Raw genomic sequence first — 19,221 nt, 5'->3', positions numbered from 1 at the left:
TTGCTTCGATGAATTCGCGATTCTTCCACTACGACAAGAGCTTTTTATTTCTGCCAGTCCTGTTGAATCTTCACAACTCCTACCTACAACGTAGGCCTTAGCTGTCCTAGCCGTTTCATACAGGTCAGAGGACTTGTTGGTCAACGCTCGGAGTAGCGAGTAATAGGTCTATCGATTGCACGAGAACGGAACAAGCAATTTCATGTCGGGCTAGCGGTCAAACTTCTACAGCAACCAACAACGATTCGAGCAATGAGCACCTTATTATTAGGCGACGAACGGGGGGGGGGGGGAGGTTGCTGCGAGCCAAGGCCGACGTGTTCGCTAGTATCTGGCCTCCAGTGCCACCCTCTCCACCGGCTGGTCGCCCCACAGAATTTTGGTGATTTGGCCTAAGAGTTGGCACATTCCGCGCTTTCCCCTACGCATACTAACCCCTAGCCCCCGGGTGTCTTTGTTGACCAAGAACAACGATCAGCGCTATCCGACACGCCGGTCTACCTGGTGATTCCTAAGAATACCTCCTAGAGCTTTCTGTGCCCACCTAACTGCTTTCTTCTTCTTCTTCTTCTACTATATAGGTGGACAGCGAATCGCTTCCTTCGCCTCAAAACATAACCCACCTACTGAAACTATCCATGGAGAGTGCGCGCTTAACCCGAGACTGGGTCTAGTCATCAGAAAATGTGGCTACCGAAAGAGAAAAACGAGGCCGAAAAGCGCGACGAGTCTTCCTGCGGTGGCAGAAGCAGCTACCATTATTATCTTCTTCTAGCTCGAAGGAGCCAACAAACGAATGAACAACACGAGGAAAAGATCGCGGCTGCAGTGGCCGCCGTTAGAATGAAACGAGGAGGTGGAGGCGCTGCCCTTTCCCATGTCTTCTTCTTGGTTCTTGAACCAACCAAATACTAAAACTGAATCGCTATCAACCCCGGGCAAGTGAGCGACCGACTATTCAAAAAGGTGTTGGGGGTGATTCGCCGCGAAGCAAGCTTTGAGACGCTTGTGATACAAATCCTGCTTCAGTCGCACGACTATGGCCGTACAAATCGACTGATTGTGGCTGACTGCAACCTTCTTCCTTTCGGTATACTAAGTCCCACTGCTAGCTCCGACTTCCTTGTTGAACTAGGCATTTTTTAAATAGTGCGGGAGTTGCCCATGACGACTGGTGTAAATGTTGAACGCAACGGGATGAGCAACTGATCCTCGTCGTAAATTTACCATCAGATAAGTAATGCCATAAATGAACAACAATGTGGAGGATAACAGTGTCAGGTCAACTATTCAGAAGTGTGTCATTATGTAAAGAAAAGTTTCTGTTTGTGACGCGTCTGTGAATTTCAAACGTGTGCTCCGCTACAGAAGGACGTTCGTAAAGGGACGTCCTTTGATACGTTCCAGTGACTACGGAACATGGCGGTAGCAGTGAATAACGCTACAATAATGGATACCGTTACGTCATGGTTCGTTGCGTCCGACGGTGACAAGCTCCCAGTCAAGCTCGTTAATACTGCTAGTCAAAATCGGCGCAGTTTGCTGCAGGCAGTGGCCATTTGTGCTGGTGTATGCTTTTATATGTTACTTTTACTAGCATGGCCGCATATTACTATTGTTAACGATAGTAATCGGCCCGCTCAGGTGGACTCACACGGACGGCCTGAAACACTTAGCCTTTCGTTTCTCGACGAGGATTCCGTAGCGGAGTTTCCACTCCGTGAAGCAATACCTTTAAACAGTATCGTAGTGCCAAAAAAGGCGGCAGTGACCATTTCGAGAAAAGAACATATTGTGCAGGCCGCCAAGAAGCTTCAGGTGCCGACCAGTACTGAACCTCTTTCAGAGCCATTATTAGCCCTTGAAGATTTGTTCATTTCCGTCAAGACGACAAAGAAGTTTCATCGGGAGAGGCTAGATGTCATTCTCAAGACATGGTTTAGACTCGCAAGAGATCAGGTAGTAGTCTTGTTTTTTTCGTTCGTTTAATTATTTCAGAACCATATGTACTTTTCTCTTTCTTTCATTTCCTATTCTTTTCAAGACGATTGTCAACATAACTTTATACATTGATCTAAGATAATAAATAAATCACTTTTAATTTTGTCACAGATGTATTTAGAACTATGTCGGTACCAGAGAAATGACATCTTTAATCTAGATAAGTACATTGTGGCCTAAAGATGTATCGCAATCGAGTAATTAACACGTATACACTACTTTCGTATACAGTCGTCTACCAGTTGTTAATGAATAGCCTACAAAAACGAGGACGCATCGACCCGCCTTGCTTCTGAACTCATTACCGCTTAATATTTGCGCGCGTAACATTTCGCATTGGTCAGTGATGACAAAACAAAATGTCAGTTGTCCTTTTTCCTTGCTGGCCGTCTTCTGCCGGTTTTCCAGCTAAGGATAAGAGAAATACTAAGGCCAACAATGAGTATTTGATCAAGCAGTGTCGTCGTATATCACATCATATCTAGATGGACCAAGAAACAGTAAAAAAAAACAATGAGCATCTGCTACTAGAGCTGAAGCACACAAATCAGTCATCTGCTTTGATCATCGATTAGAATGATTGATCAGTTTGAAGAGAAACGTGCGCCTAGTTAGTCTACGACGATGCTTCAAAGCGACCATTAACAAAACTATATGACGATATCGGGAGGCTGTTGTTGTTATTATCATTTTTTTTTTATTTTATCCGCAAACATTAATCACTGCTTGAAGGAGACACACCCCATCAACACGCCGCGCCGCTTAGACAGATTGCATCCTTTGTATTTCAAGTCGATTTTGACTCGGCGTCTGCATATTCCTGCTGTTGGATCGACGTTTCGTGGATGCAAATTGTACGCAAAAAGCGTTGCGAATAGAAAATGCCCTGTCGTAAAACATGCAGGATAATATGAATAGAATATAAAAGGATAGTACGCTTCAGCAGATACGCGTATATGTCGTGATTACGATACGTGCTGGTTCATCTGCTTCGATCTCGTATCTTTTGTAACTGGGTTGTTTGCTGCGCTAACATTTACGGATGTGGAGTCGTTGGACCGATTATTTTTATCTTAGAATTTATTGAGAAGGCTTGGGCTGTGATGGGTTTCAAGGAAAAAAAAAACATATTAATAATGATTTATCGATATTGTGGAATGGCTTATTATGGCTGGAGGAGCTCTATCGAAACTGTAATATGCAATAATAATAACATAGGTGATAACGTGTGCCTAAATTAATTATCATCAAACGTTACAATGAGAGAGAAGGTCAAATATTGAAACTCCCCTGAGAACTATCATCTGATCATGGCCTTCTATCCTCAATGGTTAAGAAGATGCGCTTTGAGGGGCATTGATTTCTGGGAGAATAAGGCTACATACTGAATGTAATAGAGAGGGCTAAGCGGGAAGATCGGTTACTTAGTTTGTCGTCCGCCTGTTCCACAACTAGCCGGACAAGAAGCTGCGTCGTGCCACTTCGTCCTAAGTTGCTAGGTCTGACTGCCTAACCCGTAAGTTGACAAGCCTTCGTTCCTTTTCAAAAGAGAACCGTCCTTTTCGAGTTTTACTGATGCAACAACAACAAAACAGCACAATCTTTTGCGCCCCATGCTTAAAAGAAGCATACTTTATTTCAACTGTCGTCCGAGGTTTCGCGTATCCAGTATTCAGCCGTACATTTTATAATAAAAAGAATAACAGCACGTCTTGACCTGAAGTGTGAGGATATTATCGTATTGCGAACAATGCAAAACTGAAAAAAGATTTCCTTTAAATACCTTGACTCGTCTCTCCGAATTGCGGAACCGTCACCCAGATTGTTATTATTTAATATTTAACTGCTTTACCAAGGATACCATGCCAATCATCACAAACGTACACGTCTTTATCGGTTTGCCGAGACTGATTCAATTTCTTTTTTACTGGACGTGTTTAGTGGCTATAGCGTTATTATATAAGACGTGGGTTGTACGATTGTAAGGATGCTGCTACGGAAGGTTCAACACCGCTAGACAAATATTTTCCAATTAACATTCAGGTTTGCCTACTTTTCATACTTCTTCTCAGTGCTTCTACCGTAACAGTTCAGCAACGGAGATTACAAAGTGCTGCCTACTTAAACGTGAAAAACATATGACGATCAGTAAACCCCATACAAACGTTGTCGCCTGTATTCTGCCATAGCTTTATATCAGCTGCAACAAATAAACAACGATTAGAATATACGCTCGTTTCTCCGCGAAACTATTTTCGGTCACGAACTTTACGCTGGACCTATGTATGCGGGAACCTAACATATGACGGTCGTTCAGCGGTTTCTCCGGCATACGCCTTGGGCAGCTGCCTCCTTGGACCAATAGCCGACTCATGCTAAAATTCATAAACTGAAGATATGTCCAACCGTTGAATGCGTCTGGCCTGCTTAGGTTACGTCGGGAGGCCTTGTGTCAGTAGAAGTGTAAAGCTGAAAATGCGCATCTCGACTTGTGAATGCGTTTTCAGCGGGAATTTCAATTCTGCGGCAAAGATGAAATTCGAATATATATATATATATATGGCTCAAAAGAGCCTCTACGTAGTGCGACAGTCTTGATTTGAATTTGCGCTATTTGTGATTTTTCACTGAACGAGTTTTACACATTATATGTTTACCTCGGTTTTATCACAAAGAATAAAAATTCTACTGCTCTTTGAACCCGTTATGAACAATAAATCTGCGTAACCTAAAAAGGTATTCAAACTTACTAGTAAATCTCAAACACCTTTATGGGCAATGCAATGTGAAATCGAGCTCCTTACCAGCCCCGTCTATCTCTAATCATGTAGCCAGTTAGAGGCAAATATATGTAGCCGAAATCTAAACGCTGCCAATACGCAGCAAACGGACACAAACATCCGTGTGGTCGGTATTTGAAAACATTCTGTGCTTACCGCGCCGCTTAAAATGAGAGGATAGACCTACCTCATTCGAAACACTGCCGCGGTTGTTAAAATTGCTACCGGTCTGACGGCAGGGAGCGCACGAGGCAGCAGTCGTCGTTGTTGCCGTCGTTGTTTTCGCATACAAGCAACTATCTGCCACCAGGTCCGCCTGAAGCTCTACCTCTGAGGGCTTGCCTGCTTCCTTGAATGAGGTCTTTGTTGAAAATCAAGCAAAATCTCTCCTCGTCATCTTTGCCCTCCTCTTCGATCCGACAAATTGTAGTGGTGCCCTTTTTGAGAACCGTTGAAGAATTATTATTGCCTCAGTTTCTATTGAAAGCGCATTCACTTAGTCCTATATTTATGTCATTCAGAGAAGGCAATGTCATGAAAATTGACTTCTTAGTTTCGTCCTGCATCCATCATCTTTTATACTACATATACGCATATTCGAACTTACAATGGTTTGCTCGTTTGGGTCTATTTGCTCGAGAAAAATTCGGGTTGAGACGGTTTCCTGCGTCTTTTTTGCATTGTCGATTTTCAACATTAGTCAGATATGCTACGAAACATACACGGAATTGAATCACTTTTATTTAGCTTTATTTTGCAATTGGTAACACCATCTAATATCTCCTTCATGTGTATTGACTCTCTTTTCAGACGTACTTCTTTACGGACGAGGACGACGAAGAATTTAGCCAAAAAACTTGTAAGTACGCCAATATACCGAACTTATAAAAAGACGTTTTAGTTTTTTAGCCGACTCTCTAGTGCTCGGAGCCCATTACAGCTTCCAGCTCTTAAGTTTTCTGACCTCCTTTGCTGCTACTGCCAGGGAATCCGTGAGGTGCAGAAGCTTGCGGCCGCCCAACCTCGGCGTGTCCGTCCGTCATTGCTAAAAAATGGTAGCATTTTTTTGTCTCACAGGAAATTTTTTTTTCTTTTCTGAGTTCTAAGCCTTAATTAAGGTATGGAAGTTTACTTTTTGAAGACACAAATCTTCGAAAAATCGTTTCGGCTTGTATTCGGATTAAAAGCTTGTGACTCAGGTCAAACTGACTTAAAATAGCAGCCTTGCCACCCCGCTAACGTATTTCGCTTTGATACGAAATGCCAAACGTTTAAAGTTCATACAACGATTCTCTTGTCTATCCGGGCGTTTGTTATCATCTAATATACAAATGTTGAGATACTTTTCCAAGCTTTGTTATACCTCGATTCGTTATACTTGAAAGCATGACCTCCCTTATTTACTTATTGCGGTAGCTGATCGTTCTCACAGATATCTTTTCTTAACGGGCGATACGCGCTGACTGTGATGCCAGTTTTCAATATTGAATACGTCAAGGAGAAATCGAACACGCATCAAACAATGTCTGCTTTAAACGTTCGCCGTAGCGGCGTGCCATTTCAGTTGTCTCTTGGTTGAAGGTGTTTTACCCATTGCTTGCTTGAGAAAAAGCGTAAACGTAGGCAATAGACGCCGATGACTAAGGCTTCCGGCGCACTGTTTATTCTGATATTCCCGACTATTGGGTACCTTTTGTTCTGAGAACGCGCTCTGGGTTAAGAACATGCCAAGATAAGATTTTGATAAAGACTTGAGTAACTACTGCAAATATAGTATTATACAATATACACGTTACAGTTGTTTAGTAGTGGAGTCCGTATTTCACTAAAAATATTCTGTGAACATTTATGGGATCCACTAATGGAGGCTAAAGTTCAAAGCTGAGAGATTATGACTAAGATCAGGCACCAGTGGATCAAATATATGGAATTAATTTGGCCTACATAATCGTTCTAATGTGGCGATGCTTTTGTGAATGGGCGGTGGCTAGGGGGCGCTTCATGTATTGATGTGAGCAGATCATCGCTCGGAGAGTAAAAGCAGTACAGCTAAGTTCTAAAGTAAAATCTGAAATCGAACGGGTTAGTTAGGTAAGTAACCGATCAAAGTATCTACATGTGTGTTAATCTGTTAAAAGATCTTTAATATAACCTGCAGATAATCACCTCATCAACACACGCTGTCCGCCTTCACACAATCGTCGCGCTCTGTGTTGTAAGATGGCAGCAGAATTCGACAGGTATCTTGAAAGTCGCAAAAAGTAAGTATATTGTTTTTTTTTTTACATTTCGATTGTTTTTTTACTACACACATTTGCTTTACTGCTCAATACTCTCTATGGTTGTATTCGCTTTGTCGTAATACATATTAAACTGATTTGATACATGTTCGTTCTATTGATTTTTCCGAAAACTATCAGGTGGTGGTGTCATTTTGACGATGACAACTACGTGAATGTGCCCCAATTAATCAGGAATCTACAGGAGTTCGACTATCGCGAAGAATGGTACTTGGGCAAAACATCAATTAAGGATCCCCTTGACATATCTGGCCCACGTAGCTTTCGTTTGAGTATGACGGGGTTGTCGGAGGGCCTTGGCCGTGGAGTGACAACAGGGAGACCCGTCTCATTTTGGTTCGCCACCGGAGGAGCGGGTTTCTGTATTAGTCAAGCCTTAGCCGTCAGAATGAAGCCATTAGCTAGGTAAGCAAATTAATATCTCGCATTATTCGGTCGATAGCCTATAGGCCTGATGTTTATCAGTGTAGTAGAATAAGAAAGGTTTTTTTTATACTTATGATAATCTACCAGGAATGTGAGCTAGTGGAGATGACAGAAACCCACCCGAAACCGTTCAGCTGAATGTGAGTCCTCTTTCTTATTTTCGTCAAACACTCTATTCTTTTATTTCTGCCAAAAGTTTTTCGTCTACTTTTATGCCTCGCATTTTCACGATGAAGCGCCCTTTTGCAAGACACTCGAATGGCACCGAATAGGGAATAGTACTCGCGCTGATAGAAAATCCTTTTCTGCCGTGGATTCTCATCATTTGAGATCGATGGCCGACGCGTCGGCGTTACGATAGGGTCGAGTTGTAGGAGTATCGAGCCATGCGAGATGCCTGTTCGTCGTCCTCGTGTTCGTCTTTTTAGAACGACTGTCGGACGCGAGTTATTATTATTACTAAGAGTAGAAGATGTTTACATGTCAGCAAAAAAAAATATCACTGCGCGTACGACGCAGTGACTGATTAAAGCTCGCTGCGGTAGAATGAAAGCCTGTTGGTGACGACCGAGGATCACAGCTCAAGCGAATAAACCTACTTAGAAATAATTTTTCTCGCTTCTTTGTTTTCTCACCACATTGGCTTTAGTTTTAGTCATGTGGGCGTAACGACGTACATAATGTACCAATTTAAAGAGCACACAATATCGAAGCACTACGAAAACTTTGCAGACATCGACCACAACGCTGCTGCTGTTGTTGTTTGTATCCTTCATAACGATGATTGCTGTAGTGGTACAACAGGTACCGCCAACGCTCTTCATGATATCACTAGATGTTGTGTAGGAAAGATACTCCAAAGCAATGTTATTGCTACACTTGTAATCTGCACCTGTGAATGTGCTTATTTCAGAAATTCTGTGTTGTTGTGGTTGTACCTCTCGGTTATTAATTTGAAGATCTCCTCGAAGATTACTCTCGATAGCCGACTATGTGTTTCAACGACCATCCTATACGATTAAAGGCTAAGGAATATTAGAACAAATTGTCCAACTATGAGGTATACTTATACCAAACTTTTCAAACATCCGTATATGCACACCGATATGTACATTATATGTTGTAAAATAATTTAGCAATAACAATAATAATAATAATTATGCGAACGATAACTGTGAACTCAGTGACGCCGACATTCATATAATATAGCAGAAAAAAATATCTTTTAATTTAAACGTATTGAATAGTATGTTTGTCCTTATCAAAAGATCGGTAGTATTCTACTGAATATACTAGGAAGCTGAATTAATCTTTCTTGAATAATGTCTCCTCAACTGAAAAGAAGATCGCTTAACGGGAGTGGGCAGCTTTTATCAGCTATATACATACGCACGGGCATATGTATTTAGGTACAGATGGGTGCCACTAGCTGCCAAGTTTATACTTCATTTTGAAGTACCACCGCCCCCTCTCTTCGCCCCCAAAAGTAGATACTACATCTGTTTAAAGAGTAGCTGCAAAGATAAAGACTGAAGGACTGACTCAATCCTTAGGATTACAGGATTTTCCTATTAAAACACCTATTAGAGTCGAAAAGAAAATTGATGGTTAAAAGCACAAGTGGCATGCACTGGTAGCACCATACACACGAGTCCTGTTTTTCGTAATTGAGAATATATGTTTGTGTGTGTTACATAGTGATTGGCTGGCTCGAACAATTTTACAGGGGTAGATGAATATATAAAAGTTGCGAATGACGTCGATAATAATATTAAAGAAGCAAACCATTGTTGATTCATACTCTGCGCAGCGGCTTACTTTGAATCCGGTAACCAGCGGTTACACCGCGCCGTCCACTCGCGCCCATTTTATGCTGTGTTTGTCAAGCTGCGACTATTTGTTTGAAAACAACTAATGATGCTATTCCTAGTACTTCCACTGAAATATCATCACTCAGCTAACCTACTAGAGAAAACCTCTGTGCACCCGTGGGCAGTTCTGACTCCTTCATAGAAATGCAGCACAATATCTTTGGTATCACGTTTTACTTGAGACACAGACAGATGGATAAAAAGACATATTACAATGTCCCAATTCACAATATTTTTGTCTCGAGAGAACTTTAAATTCCTTCTTATTTTACGTGTCGTTGGTAGCGTTTGCAACAGTTACCGCATATATATATATATATATATATATATATATACATATATGGTGGAATAGTGCTAGAAGTACCATTCCTTACGACAAAGTGCTGATTCAATAAACGATGAACCGCAATTATTGCCTTAATTCCTAACCAATAATCACTCACTATGAAAATATTTCTTCTTTAACGCAAAGCGCTTCTCAATAGCATAAATTCCTTAAAATTTTATTCAAATAGGCTACAGTTAAAAAATTATAACGAAATTTAATTTTGAGCGGATAGCAGGCCAGAAGCCCAGAAAACAAGGGCTCAAAACGGTTAAAAGTTCAACACATGTAGGAAGCGTTAAAAAGACTTACTTAGCGTGCGAGACGATATAATCGGCAGTTAATATTTTACTCTTTTAAACAGTTGTCAATTTTTAAAAATCAAAAACTTAGGTACATTAGAAGTGGCCTTTCGAACCACTAATAAATTATTAAGCACTTTAAATGTAAATCCAGTTGAGGATATCCCGGTTTGTTTCATGAAAGTTTATTGGCTCATCCTTCCTCGGGCTTTCTAGAAGCTCTATAAAACTGACAATCACAGAGACTGTTGATGTAAAGGAAAAAGAAAGTTTTTAACCTTGGTAAGGGTTCATCGAACGCGGAAAGATTGGTAACACCTGATCTTCACTCAAATTCCAAATACAAAGGACCGTCGTTCGTAATGGTGATTTTGTTCTTGAAAGAGTTGACTTTCGTCTAGTGCTAGGAATAACGGATGAACGCATAACCGTTACGACAAATACTCCGCTGAAGCTTTCGCCGATACCGAATGCAGCACACTATATATATATATATATATATATATATATATATGAAAGAGAGATGGGCCCATGTTGGTAATAACAAAAGAAGGAGGCAGTGGCTGGCAGACTTAGCTGCGTAATCTCGAACTAAAGGAAAACTACATCAGATGTGCTTGGTCGTACTCCCATTCCTATATAGAAAATGTTCATGGTAAAGAATATAATAACAAGAGAATAATTGGAAGCCTGATAATAAAAAACGGAAAAATAGAAAGCAGACAATAATGGCCCATTTTTGTTCAGTCCGAACGTTACTTGTTTGTTATAATTGGCGTTGTAACAATCGTCACTACAGATTGTGCGGTGGCATACTTTTATTATATAGTTGGACCTTATGTATAATACTTTTATAGCTAATGATATATGGTAAAGCTCAATTAAATTTAGTTAAAAGGACTCCATATGTATTAAAAAGGCCAAAAGTCTCAAAAGTATAAGAGCTGAAAACCCAGGTCTCGAGGTTTTGCATCATGAAAATCTTCCTCGAAAAACCAAAAGGTTCAATTCATGCAGTGCATATATATATATGTACGCATGCAATGCAAACAGACTGATGTCACCGTAGCTTGACGAATCATCTATATCTGAAACAGTAAACCTTGGACGAAGCTTTTCATGCAGTAGCCAAAATATGTTTTTACATGTTAGCTCATTGCCCTTTGTCTGGTTTCTGGTAGATAGAATGGAAAATGCAGTCTAAACTAATGAATATTTAGATAGGTTATATGGTGCTTTTTTCAGTAGCATTAGAGGAGAACGTATTGAAAGTATATCTACATGTCTATGAGAGAAGTCAATCGGACTTCGGATAGAATTTCGCTATGTCCGATGGACATTTTCGGTTAGGGGCTAAGAAGTGTCTGTCTTTAAATAACGCGCATATTCAGCACTTCTGTCGGCCTGGAGCTTTTCGAAGAAAACGATGGGGGCCCCAGACTGACTGAGGCACACTTCGGGCAGCAGCTCACTCAGCACCAGCTAGGTCGATGTCCGAAACTTTTTCGAAGAGAAATCATTGTTGGAGCTTGTGGGCATGCATAGTTCATGTCGGTATTCTTAGTTTTGAAATCAGTACACTCTTTTCGCGACTAGCGTATAACAAACCTAGCAAAGCATAGGGGGAAATTTAAAAGATATGACTTCATAGCAATATAGCTTAGTCAGGAAGATACTGGAGTCCTGTTGTACACAGACTGCCTTCACGTGCAAAAGCGTAAGCTATTGGCAAATTTATTCGAGGTCAGGCTATCGAAATACAGACTTGATGAGAACGTCGATTCTGGTGATAGTACGTACTAAAGGTCGATGCTAAAACAAGCAAACCTGATTTAGCAATGAAGAACTCCATCATTACGTTATACATTATTGTCTTGAGCACAGCGATATTGCAGTAAAAGAATGATTCTTCCAGAAATGTATATACGACGTCATATTTCTATTAATGTTTACAATGTTAAACCACTTGCGACATTAGTCTACTTTTGTCGAACGGAAGCTAAATATTCACAGAAACTGAAAAAAAAGGACTATTTGAAGGTTAACCTTGATCATCATCAGCTTAAGTTAACAGTTCAATTTGAACTTGAATATTTTTTGAGAACTTTAATTAAGTTAAAACTAGTCTGCCGTTGCTTTCTGAATGTTATTAACTAGTCGGCTTGATCCTGGAACGCTACTTCGTTATAGTAACAAGGAACGACCACAAAGCTTTCGCATCGAATCAATTTGCATGACAAAAACTTATGATAATCGCCCTATAATCAGGCTCGATTCTTATGTCGGGCGATAATAGTCATTACCACGTTTTGAGATTAATGCTCACCATACGCTATAGACGTTTCCCAAGCTATTTTATGTTGTTAAACTGTGATATCGGCTCAGTAGCGTAACTTCACTCTATTAAAGAATAGATTTATGTTTAATAACCTATTCAGCATTGTACTAAAGGTATAAATCGGTTTTTGGTAATAGAATGAAGTTCGTTTATCTTTATCATGACAAAAAAGTTTGCGGCATTTGAACAAAGGTGAGCGATTGTCCCGTGTGTTCACGTAGGACAAACCTTCACCGAAATTGCACAGTTTTTTTGCTTCGATGCTCTACCTTACTGGCGATTTTTAAGTTGTTTTTAAGGCAAAGCGCGAGATCCGTAGTAGAGTTGAAATCTAAAAGGCTCAAAAAGTCATTATTGGTATACTTGGGACATTGGTGTAGAAATAACGACCGTTTTATTTTTTAGTATCAACAATTACCATTTGAGCTATGCCGATGAGCGGTTTGTTCTTTTGAGACTTTCTGTGCCTATTTCGTCCTTGTCCGTTTATTGCTCGTTTTAAGTTTTTACATTTTTTATGACCTTCGCTATGCCGCTAGTCCAAAATTTAATTTTACTGAAATTTTTTTATATAGCATAGTCGGAAAGCACTTGAATAAAAGGACGAAGGAACGACACTTCTAGCACATGCAAAATATTTTGTTGAAATATATATTCGGATTCAGTCTTCGAAATACCTCGTGAGAAAAGTTCGAATTTAGTCGTCCCGCCTTGCGTAGGCTAGAAAATATCTACAAAGCGAATGCATCTAGTACTAATACCTGGGTGCAAAGGGTATTTTCGACACGAGCCCTTTATACGAAATAGACGGAACCGTTGCCGTCTAATCTTTACTGTCTCTATAAGAATGTGAGCTGCAAAGATACCAAACCTCTCTATCAACGACAACCACTAAACAGATACAGTACGATAGCAGATAGGGCACGATTGAGGTGACGTAAGCACCGATGAGGTGCGGTCGACTCAGAGACGTAGCGATGCCATCTGGCACACGCCAAGCAAACGCCAGAAGTATTTCGAACAACGCAGGAACAAACAACACGGTTTCATTGTGCAAGACGACGGCTACGTAATACTGCTGGCCCCATGGCTCAGCCCAATTCATCGTCTCGCTAAACAGGCTTTACTGCCGTCAGCAATATAATTATTCTCTTTTCATTGGAATCTTATTAAATGCAACAGGTTATAGACCGTATGAAAATATTGAGATTGAAATGCATAAATGCGCTTCTATACATGGCTATTTCGAAAAATCTCAGATGTTACGGTTGGAACTTACTGTTATGTGAGTGTATGAGTTGTAAGCAGATTACTTTGTTCGGCGTTGTATTCGAATTCAATAGACTATTGTTTGACGTCAAACGTCAAAGCGGTAAGTTACTGTTGGCAATTTTTGGAGGTGAGTATCCCTGAAGAGGGTTGGCTTCCCGGACTATTCGGGATAGCATTTCCGCAATCTTTCTGTATCGAGCAACTGAAGTAGTACGGTAAGCAGCGGTTGCTTTATCACAATCAATGCTCCTGCTGTAGCTGTTGGTATCTGCTGATAGAAACGGCGACGGCGATTACGACGGTGGACTGCGGGCAAAGCCTTCGATAGACGGAGCGACCGGCTGTCGAATGAAGGACCAAATTCGTCTATCCTTTGTGCTTTTCTTTGGATCAACTCACGCTAGCCGCCAATGTCAGTTAGTCTTTACACCATCTGTTACACAATTATAGACAGAGAAACGAAAATGCGCATATATATAGCAAGTCAGCAAGATAAAGGGGAAAAAACTTTGCTAATAAAGTGTGTATAATAATATGCGACCAGGTGGGCAAGCTCGTATCCTGTCAGACGGTAAATTATATTCAGACGAGCTATGCCTAGAACCACAATAGACTCGTCCTTATTAACGTTCTTATGATGTAATGACCAATGACATTAACAAATTTCTAATCAAGTGTCAATCCGTACCTAATAATAATGACATATTGCGCTTGTATGGAATGGCTCTATGGTTCGAATTTTGAGATAGGAAAATGCCGTACTGCAATATTTTTATGGGACATTTAAATGCTGCTTTTTGCTCAGTGTCGGAGACTCACTTGGCTAGAGAAAAATCATATTTTAGAAAAATTTAGCTAAATAGATCTAGAACTCGATATGTGTAAAGCGGAAAGAACTTGGTAGTTATGAGTTAAGCGTCACTATGAGTTAGGTGGTAACGTATTTATTACTGCTAATAAACTTCTAGGCGCGAGGTCTGGTTTCGAAAACGCACATAGACACACTCTGCTTCGTGCTGAAAGTCAGGCTAAAGCAACAGGTAGTGCGCGACATAAATCTCAAAACACTACTATTTAAATAAATAACAGACACTGGACCAAGAAGACACAAATACAATAATAGAGGCTATTATTAAGTAGACCTTATTTCTGGCGCCTTTTTGGGGCGCTCTCCTTCTTATTTGTAGGGCGTCAGATACCCAATAATTGGTTTTGAGAATTACTAATCGTTATTTCTAAAAGGAAGGACGATCTTTAACTTGATAAGGCATCTTGAAAGGGAGATGCTGGTAGAACTTCTAGCCTTGTTTTTTGACCGTCTATGTCTCTAAATTTTCGTACATTATGAAATTATTCCGGAGGAGCAGCAGCACGGCTTTCGCGCCCACTGCACGAGCCTTGAACCTTGATGAGAGCTGCACACTTCCGGAGCATTTGTGCGATTCATTCGATGTCATCATGAACTGGTATATTCAGATTAATGTTGGGCATAATTGTGCAGACGTCGTGGCATTTAGCAGAAGCCGCTTTCATTTTCGATAAACAATAACAAACCTTCGCGCCTATGTGAATAATCTCGGACCGACTATGAATATTCAGAAGATAAAGGCTACGAAATTTCGTGGCTGACTTGCAGTGTAGGACAGTTTGTAGTAGAAGACTACAATGTGTTAGTTCTTTCATTTATTTATTTGGCGGCTATGTTTGAAGTAGGCTAGCAATAACAAACGCACTGGTAGCAGCCGGTACTTGACAAAGCATACAAGCTCTCCTTAAAAGAAGCACTGGCTGATTTTGGTTTCAAGGTAGCGTTAACGGCATCTTTAAATATTTCGCTAACAATGTCTAACAACAAACCAACTTTTCCAGACGAACCGGGTTAACCAACCCGATCAAACACTGCTTCCCATACAATACTTGCCGTCGAGATTTCATTCATTGAAAGCAGCGGCCTTCAAGGATAAGATAGCACAAATTGGCCGTGCTTCCCTTTTAGCTATTTAGTAGCTGATGGTATGCGGATCTAGTAGTACGCATATAATTTGCATGTATATGCTGAACATGGGTTTCATGTGCGGTTTTGCACTCTGAACAGAATACGCTTGTTGATGCACGCAATGCAATGAATACTGGGGACGAAGTCACGCTGGCTACCAACGATCTGTGATCGTGCCTTTGCGAACGTTTGCGCTAGGGTTGTATGGTCTTTTTTTCGCAATTTTATTCTGTATTATCCGACATACCCACAAAATATCCTATACAAGAGTCATATTCCACACCGTTAATGTATTAATTAACCATGCTAATTACAATAACTATAATTAAGAATTATTAAAGCAAAGAACTATAATTAAGGCAAGGGGCAGTTATAATGGCCAGGGAAAGAGATTATTCAGGAAACCCATGAATGAAAAAGCTAAACAGTAGAGCTCTTGAATATGCGAATTAGCGAATTTTTAAGAAAATCTGAAAAAGAGCTTCACTTGATAGGAGCTTGGCCATTGTCGACCCTGAAATAGTAACTAGTAAGCGAAAATTAGGCGTAAGGAGGATGGATGATCGGGAACGTGGAGGCTAGAGCGACTTATCGCACCGCGAAAACTGATCTACTACGAACCTCAAGTGGACCCACTGGTCTAGACTAGAATACAGAAGCGATACGGACAAAATATATATAGAATGACGGGCGATAGGGGAGGTACGCAGATTTTTCGGAGATGGCACATTTTGTGTGTTGATAAAGCTAAAAGCGACGAAGGTTTCGCCACATCATCCGGTCAAGTGGCAGGCAAGCATCCCTAAATAGATAAAGTGGTGTGCGGATATTTTTGAAGGCCGAAAGCGCCAACCTAGAGTGTCTTTCCGGTCCTCTCCCGTTGCTGTTTACTGTTACGTTAATAGGGATGTCAGACAGCTTTGTCTGTAGGGCACGTGTCGAGTAAACAGGTCTCATAATGTGCAATCATACAATGCCAGCATCTTCACCTCGCTATCCTACAGGGCCGTTCGTCCAGGGGATGGCAGCGGCTTGTGCCATATCTACTACCATATATTGAAGGATCGAGTAATGAGTGCAAAGATAAATGAAAAGTAATATTGAACGAATAGATCATACACACCTTTTAACATTTATCATTATTGCTAAATTTAAAATAAACCATTAAATAATAATAATAATAATTAAAAAATATAATTAAATATAGATTATCGTGTGAAGATGAAACTGATGGTGGACTGAATAGCGGAACAAACAAATTTTGCTCATTCCCAAAATTGGTAATACCTTTATAATGCTGTCAAGAAAGAAGAGGTTGCTAACAACAACTAATCTTGGTATCAGAAACACCATAAGCAGATTATGTTCTGAACGGTCTCTTACATAATTATGAATAGTCAAATACCAGTTACCTAAAATCAAGTAAATGCTTATAAAAAAAATTAACAAATAAATATTCGTTGTTCGTGCATTGTTTTCCAGCAATGGGCGTTTCACATCAATAGGTGATTCGATCCGTCTTCCTGATGATGTAACTATGGGTTTTGTGGTCGAAGTTCTGCTCGGACGCCGTTTGACAGTGCTCAGCAATTTCCATTCCCACTTAGAATCTCTCGGATATATCGAAGAAGAAACCTTTCGCAATCAGATTTCGTTCAGTTATTCACGAGCTGGAAATGTACTTAGTCTGAACGAGGCATTTGATCATCGTCTCGATCCGACAAGGTTAGTAAATGCTTATGTACCGTATGCTAATTGTAAAGTTTTTCGCCGCTCTGGTATAGATTTAGCGCCTTACATTGTTACGTTTGGTTAATTATAAACCGAACACACTTATGGAAACCCTTCAGTTGGAGTTCTTTTTTAGTTTACAAGATGACTTGTTTGTAACCTTTCACAGTTCCCTGAACATACAAATCTTATTTCTACTTGATCCATGTTGTTTTTGTTGGACCTAACGTGTGCTACTTTGTCGTACTGCAGGTTCTTCTCCGTGCACTGTTACCTGTTTCCCCAGTTTGATGTCTGCCGCCGCATGAAGCTACAACAGCTTCAACTTGAAAAGCAAAATGAACGAGCCACCTTCTCGAATCTCAAATCCAACTCCCTAGCTGCCATCGATGAGACGTCAATGCACGGGAAAACGACGACATCAATGTCAATATCGATATAGGAGAATACTGGCCAACCCCTAAGGCGGATTATAAAGACATTTATGCCGCTCAAAAACCTTTCGCGCAGCTTATAATACAATCGTTAGGCAAAAATTGTCTCCCCTGTATTTACCATACGATTTCAAACGTTCGAGCACCTTCGTTTACTCGTTGCTGTGACGTTGTAATCCATGCTCGTCTATGCCCTAAAATTGATCCTCAGACTCTTTGTTCCATTCCCAGTTGATTGTTGTTGATGTTTTTGTTGTTGGCGTCTTTATAGTTTTTGTTATTGACTTAGATTGATACAAATTACTGCAAAGGTAATTTATAATAATAAGAATATTATTATTATATAATTTAGAGCAATCGCGTCGTTTGTCGTGTTTCTGTTTATGACACGAGCGCGGTTTTATCTAGACACATGTATATAGTGCGTATTTACTTAAAGGGAGCTAAAATGCGTTTCATCGTTAAAGCACATCTTCAAACAGTAAGAATTTACCTGAATCGTACGTTTATAAATAGAGTAAATAAGCTAAGATAGGGACCCCCTATATCTACCACTCCCAGCGACATCAAAATCGGCAACCATTGACTCATCGCTTGCTAGGATAATGGACGCATACCCCCCTGATAATGTCCTGGATGGTGGTATTCTACTTCCAAGATACGACTCAAAAGAGCAGTGGACGTATTTTTTCGTATATTTAAAGCTATGTTGCAATAAAACAATACGACGAATTGATTTTGTCCGCATGAAAGTTTTGTTGAATTCGACGTCCTGATGATTATGAAACGTCCTGCAATGTACACATGTATAAATGGAGAATGTATAAAATGTACAGTAAGACATGTACACGGCGATTCAGATAGGCGATATGAAAGAAGAACAAGCTAGTAAAACTGAACATAATAAATGCTAACCTCACAACGTACTTTTCGAAAAAAAAACCGCTTGTCACTTATGCTATTTTACAGAAACATGGTGATATTTTATCAGGAATACTTTCATTCACTTTGTTAGATCATATTTGAGTTGGTTTAAGAATACCACCTTGTTGTGCACGTATCCCGAATGTGTGAAAAGTAATTTCTATGAAAATAATGAAATGAAGTAATTTCTATGAAATTAAAATAAGAATGACTTATGGAATGATCTTTAAATCCGGAAACACTTCGAGAACGGGTGCGAGTTAGTCACATTTATCTTACCCTGTATATTACCATTATTATCCACAATTATTTTTTCAAAAAATACTGACAAATTATAGCATATCGGCATATATTTATTATACTCTATATGCATGCAATAATACTATTACCGATTTCTGTATATAGCTTGTGTTCGTATCCGTTTTGACGCCGATCTGGATCGACGCTTCCTCGTAACTTTTCAATTTCAATTACTCATTTTGGGCAGAGAAGTTTACTTTGTTCATAAATCATACATCCAA

At 40.1% G+C, this 19,221-nt stretch overlaps 1 protein-coding gene and 1 long non-coding RNA gene across 2 annotated transcripts; one reads left to right on the top strand and one right to left on the bottom strand.

The window, feature by feature from the left end:
* The first annotated feature begins 935 nt into the window (after window positions 1-935).
* LOC111264582 (fringe glycosyltransferase) lies at window positions 936-18,249 on the top strand. Its single transcript, XM_022840636.2, has 6 exons — window positions 936-1,959; window positions 5,592-5,640; window positions 6,940-7,042; window positions 7,202-7,486; window positions 17,094-17,336; window positions 17,595-18,249. Exons 1-6 carry the CDS (start codon window positions 1,420-1,422, stop codon window positions 17,782-17,784), a joined length of 1,410 nt encoding a protein of 469 aa, XP_022696371.1. The 5' UTR covers window positions 936-1,419; the 3' UTR covers window positions 17,785-18,249.
* LOC111264604 (uncharacterized) lies at window positions 12,719-15,094 on the bottom strand. The gene is made up of 2 exons (XR_002682947.2): window positions 14,957-15,094; window positions 12,719-14,048 (listed from the first exon to the last, which is right to left on the bottom strand). It is a non-coding gene; the product is annotated as an uncharacterized LOC111264604 (long non-coding RNA).
* Window positions 18,250-19,221: the final 972 nt, after the last annotated feature.

This window comes from Varroa jacobsoni, unplaced genomic scaffold (genome assembly GCF_002532875.2).
Source record: "Varroa jacobsoni isolate VJ856 unplaced genomic scaffold, vjacob_1.0 scaffold_97, whole genome shotgun sequence".
NCBI lineage: Eukaryota > Metazoa > Arthropoda > Arachnida > Mesostigmata > Varroidae > Varroa > Varroa jacobsoni.
This window is presented reverse-complemented; position numbering and strand designations above follow the sequence as displayed.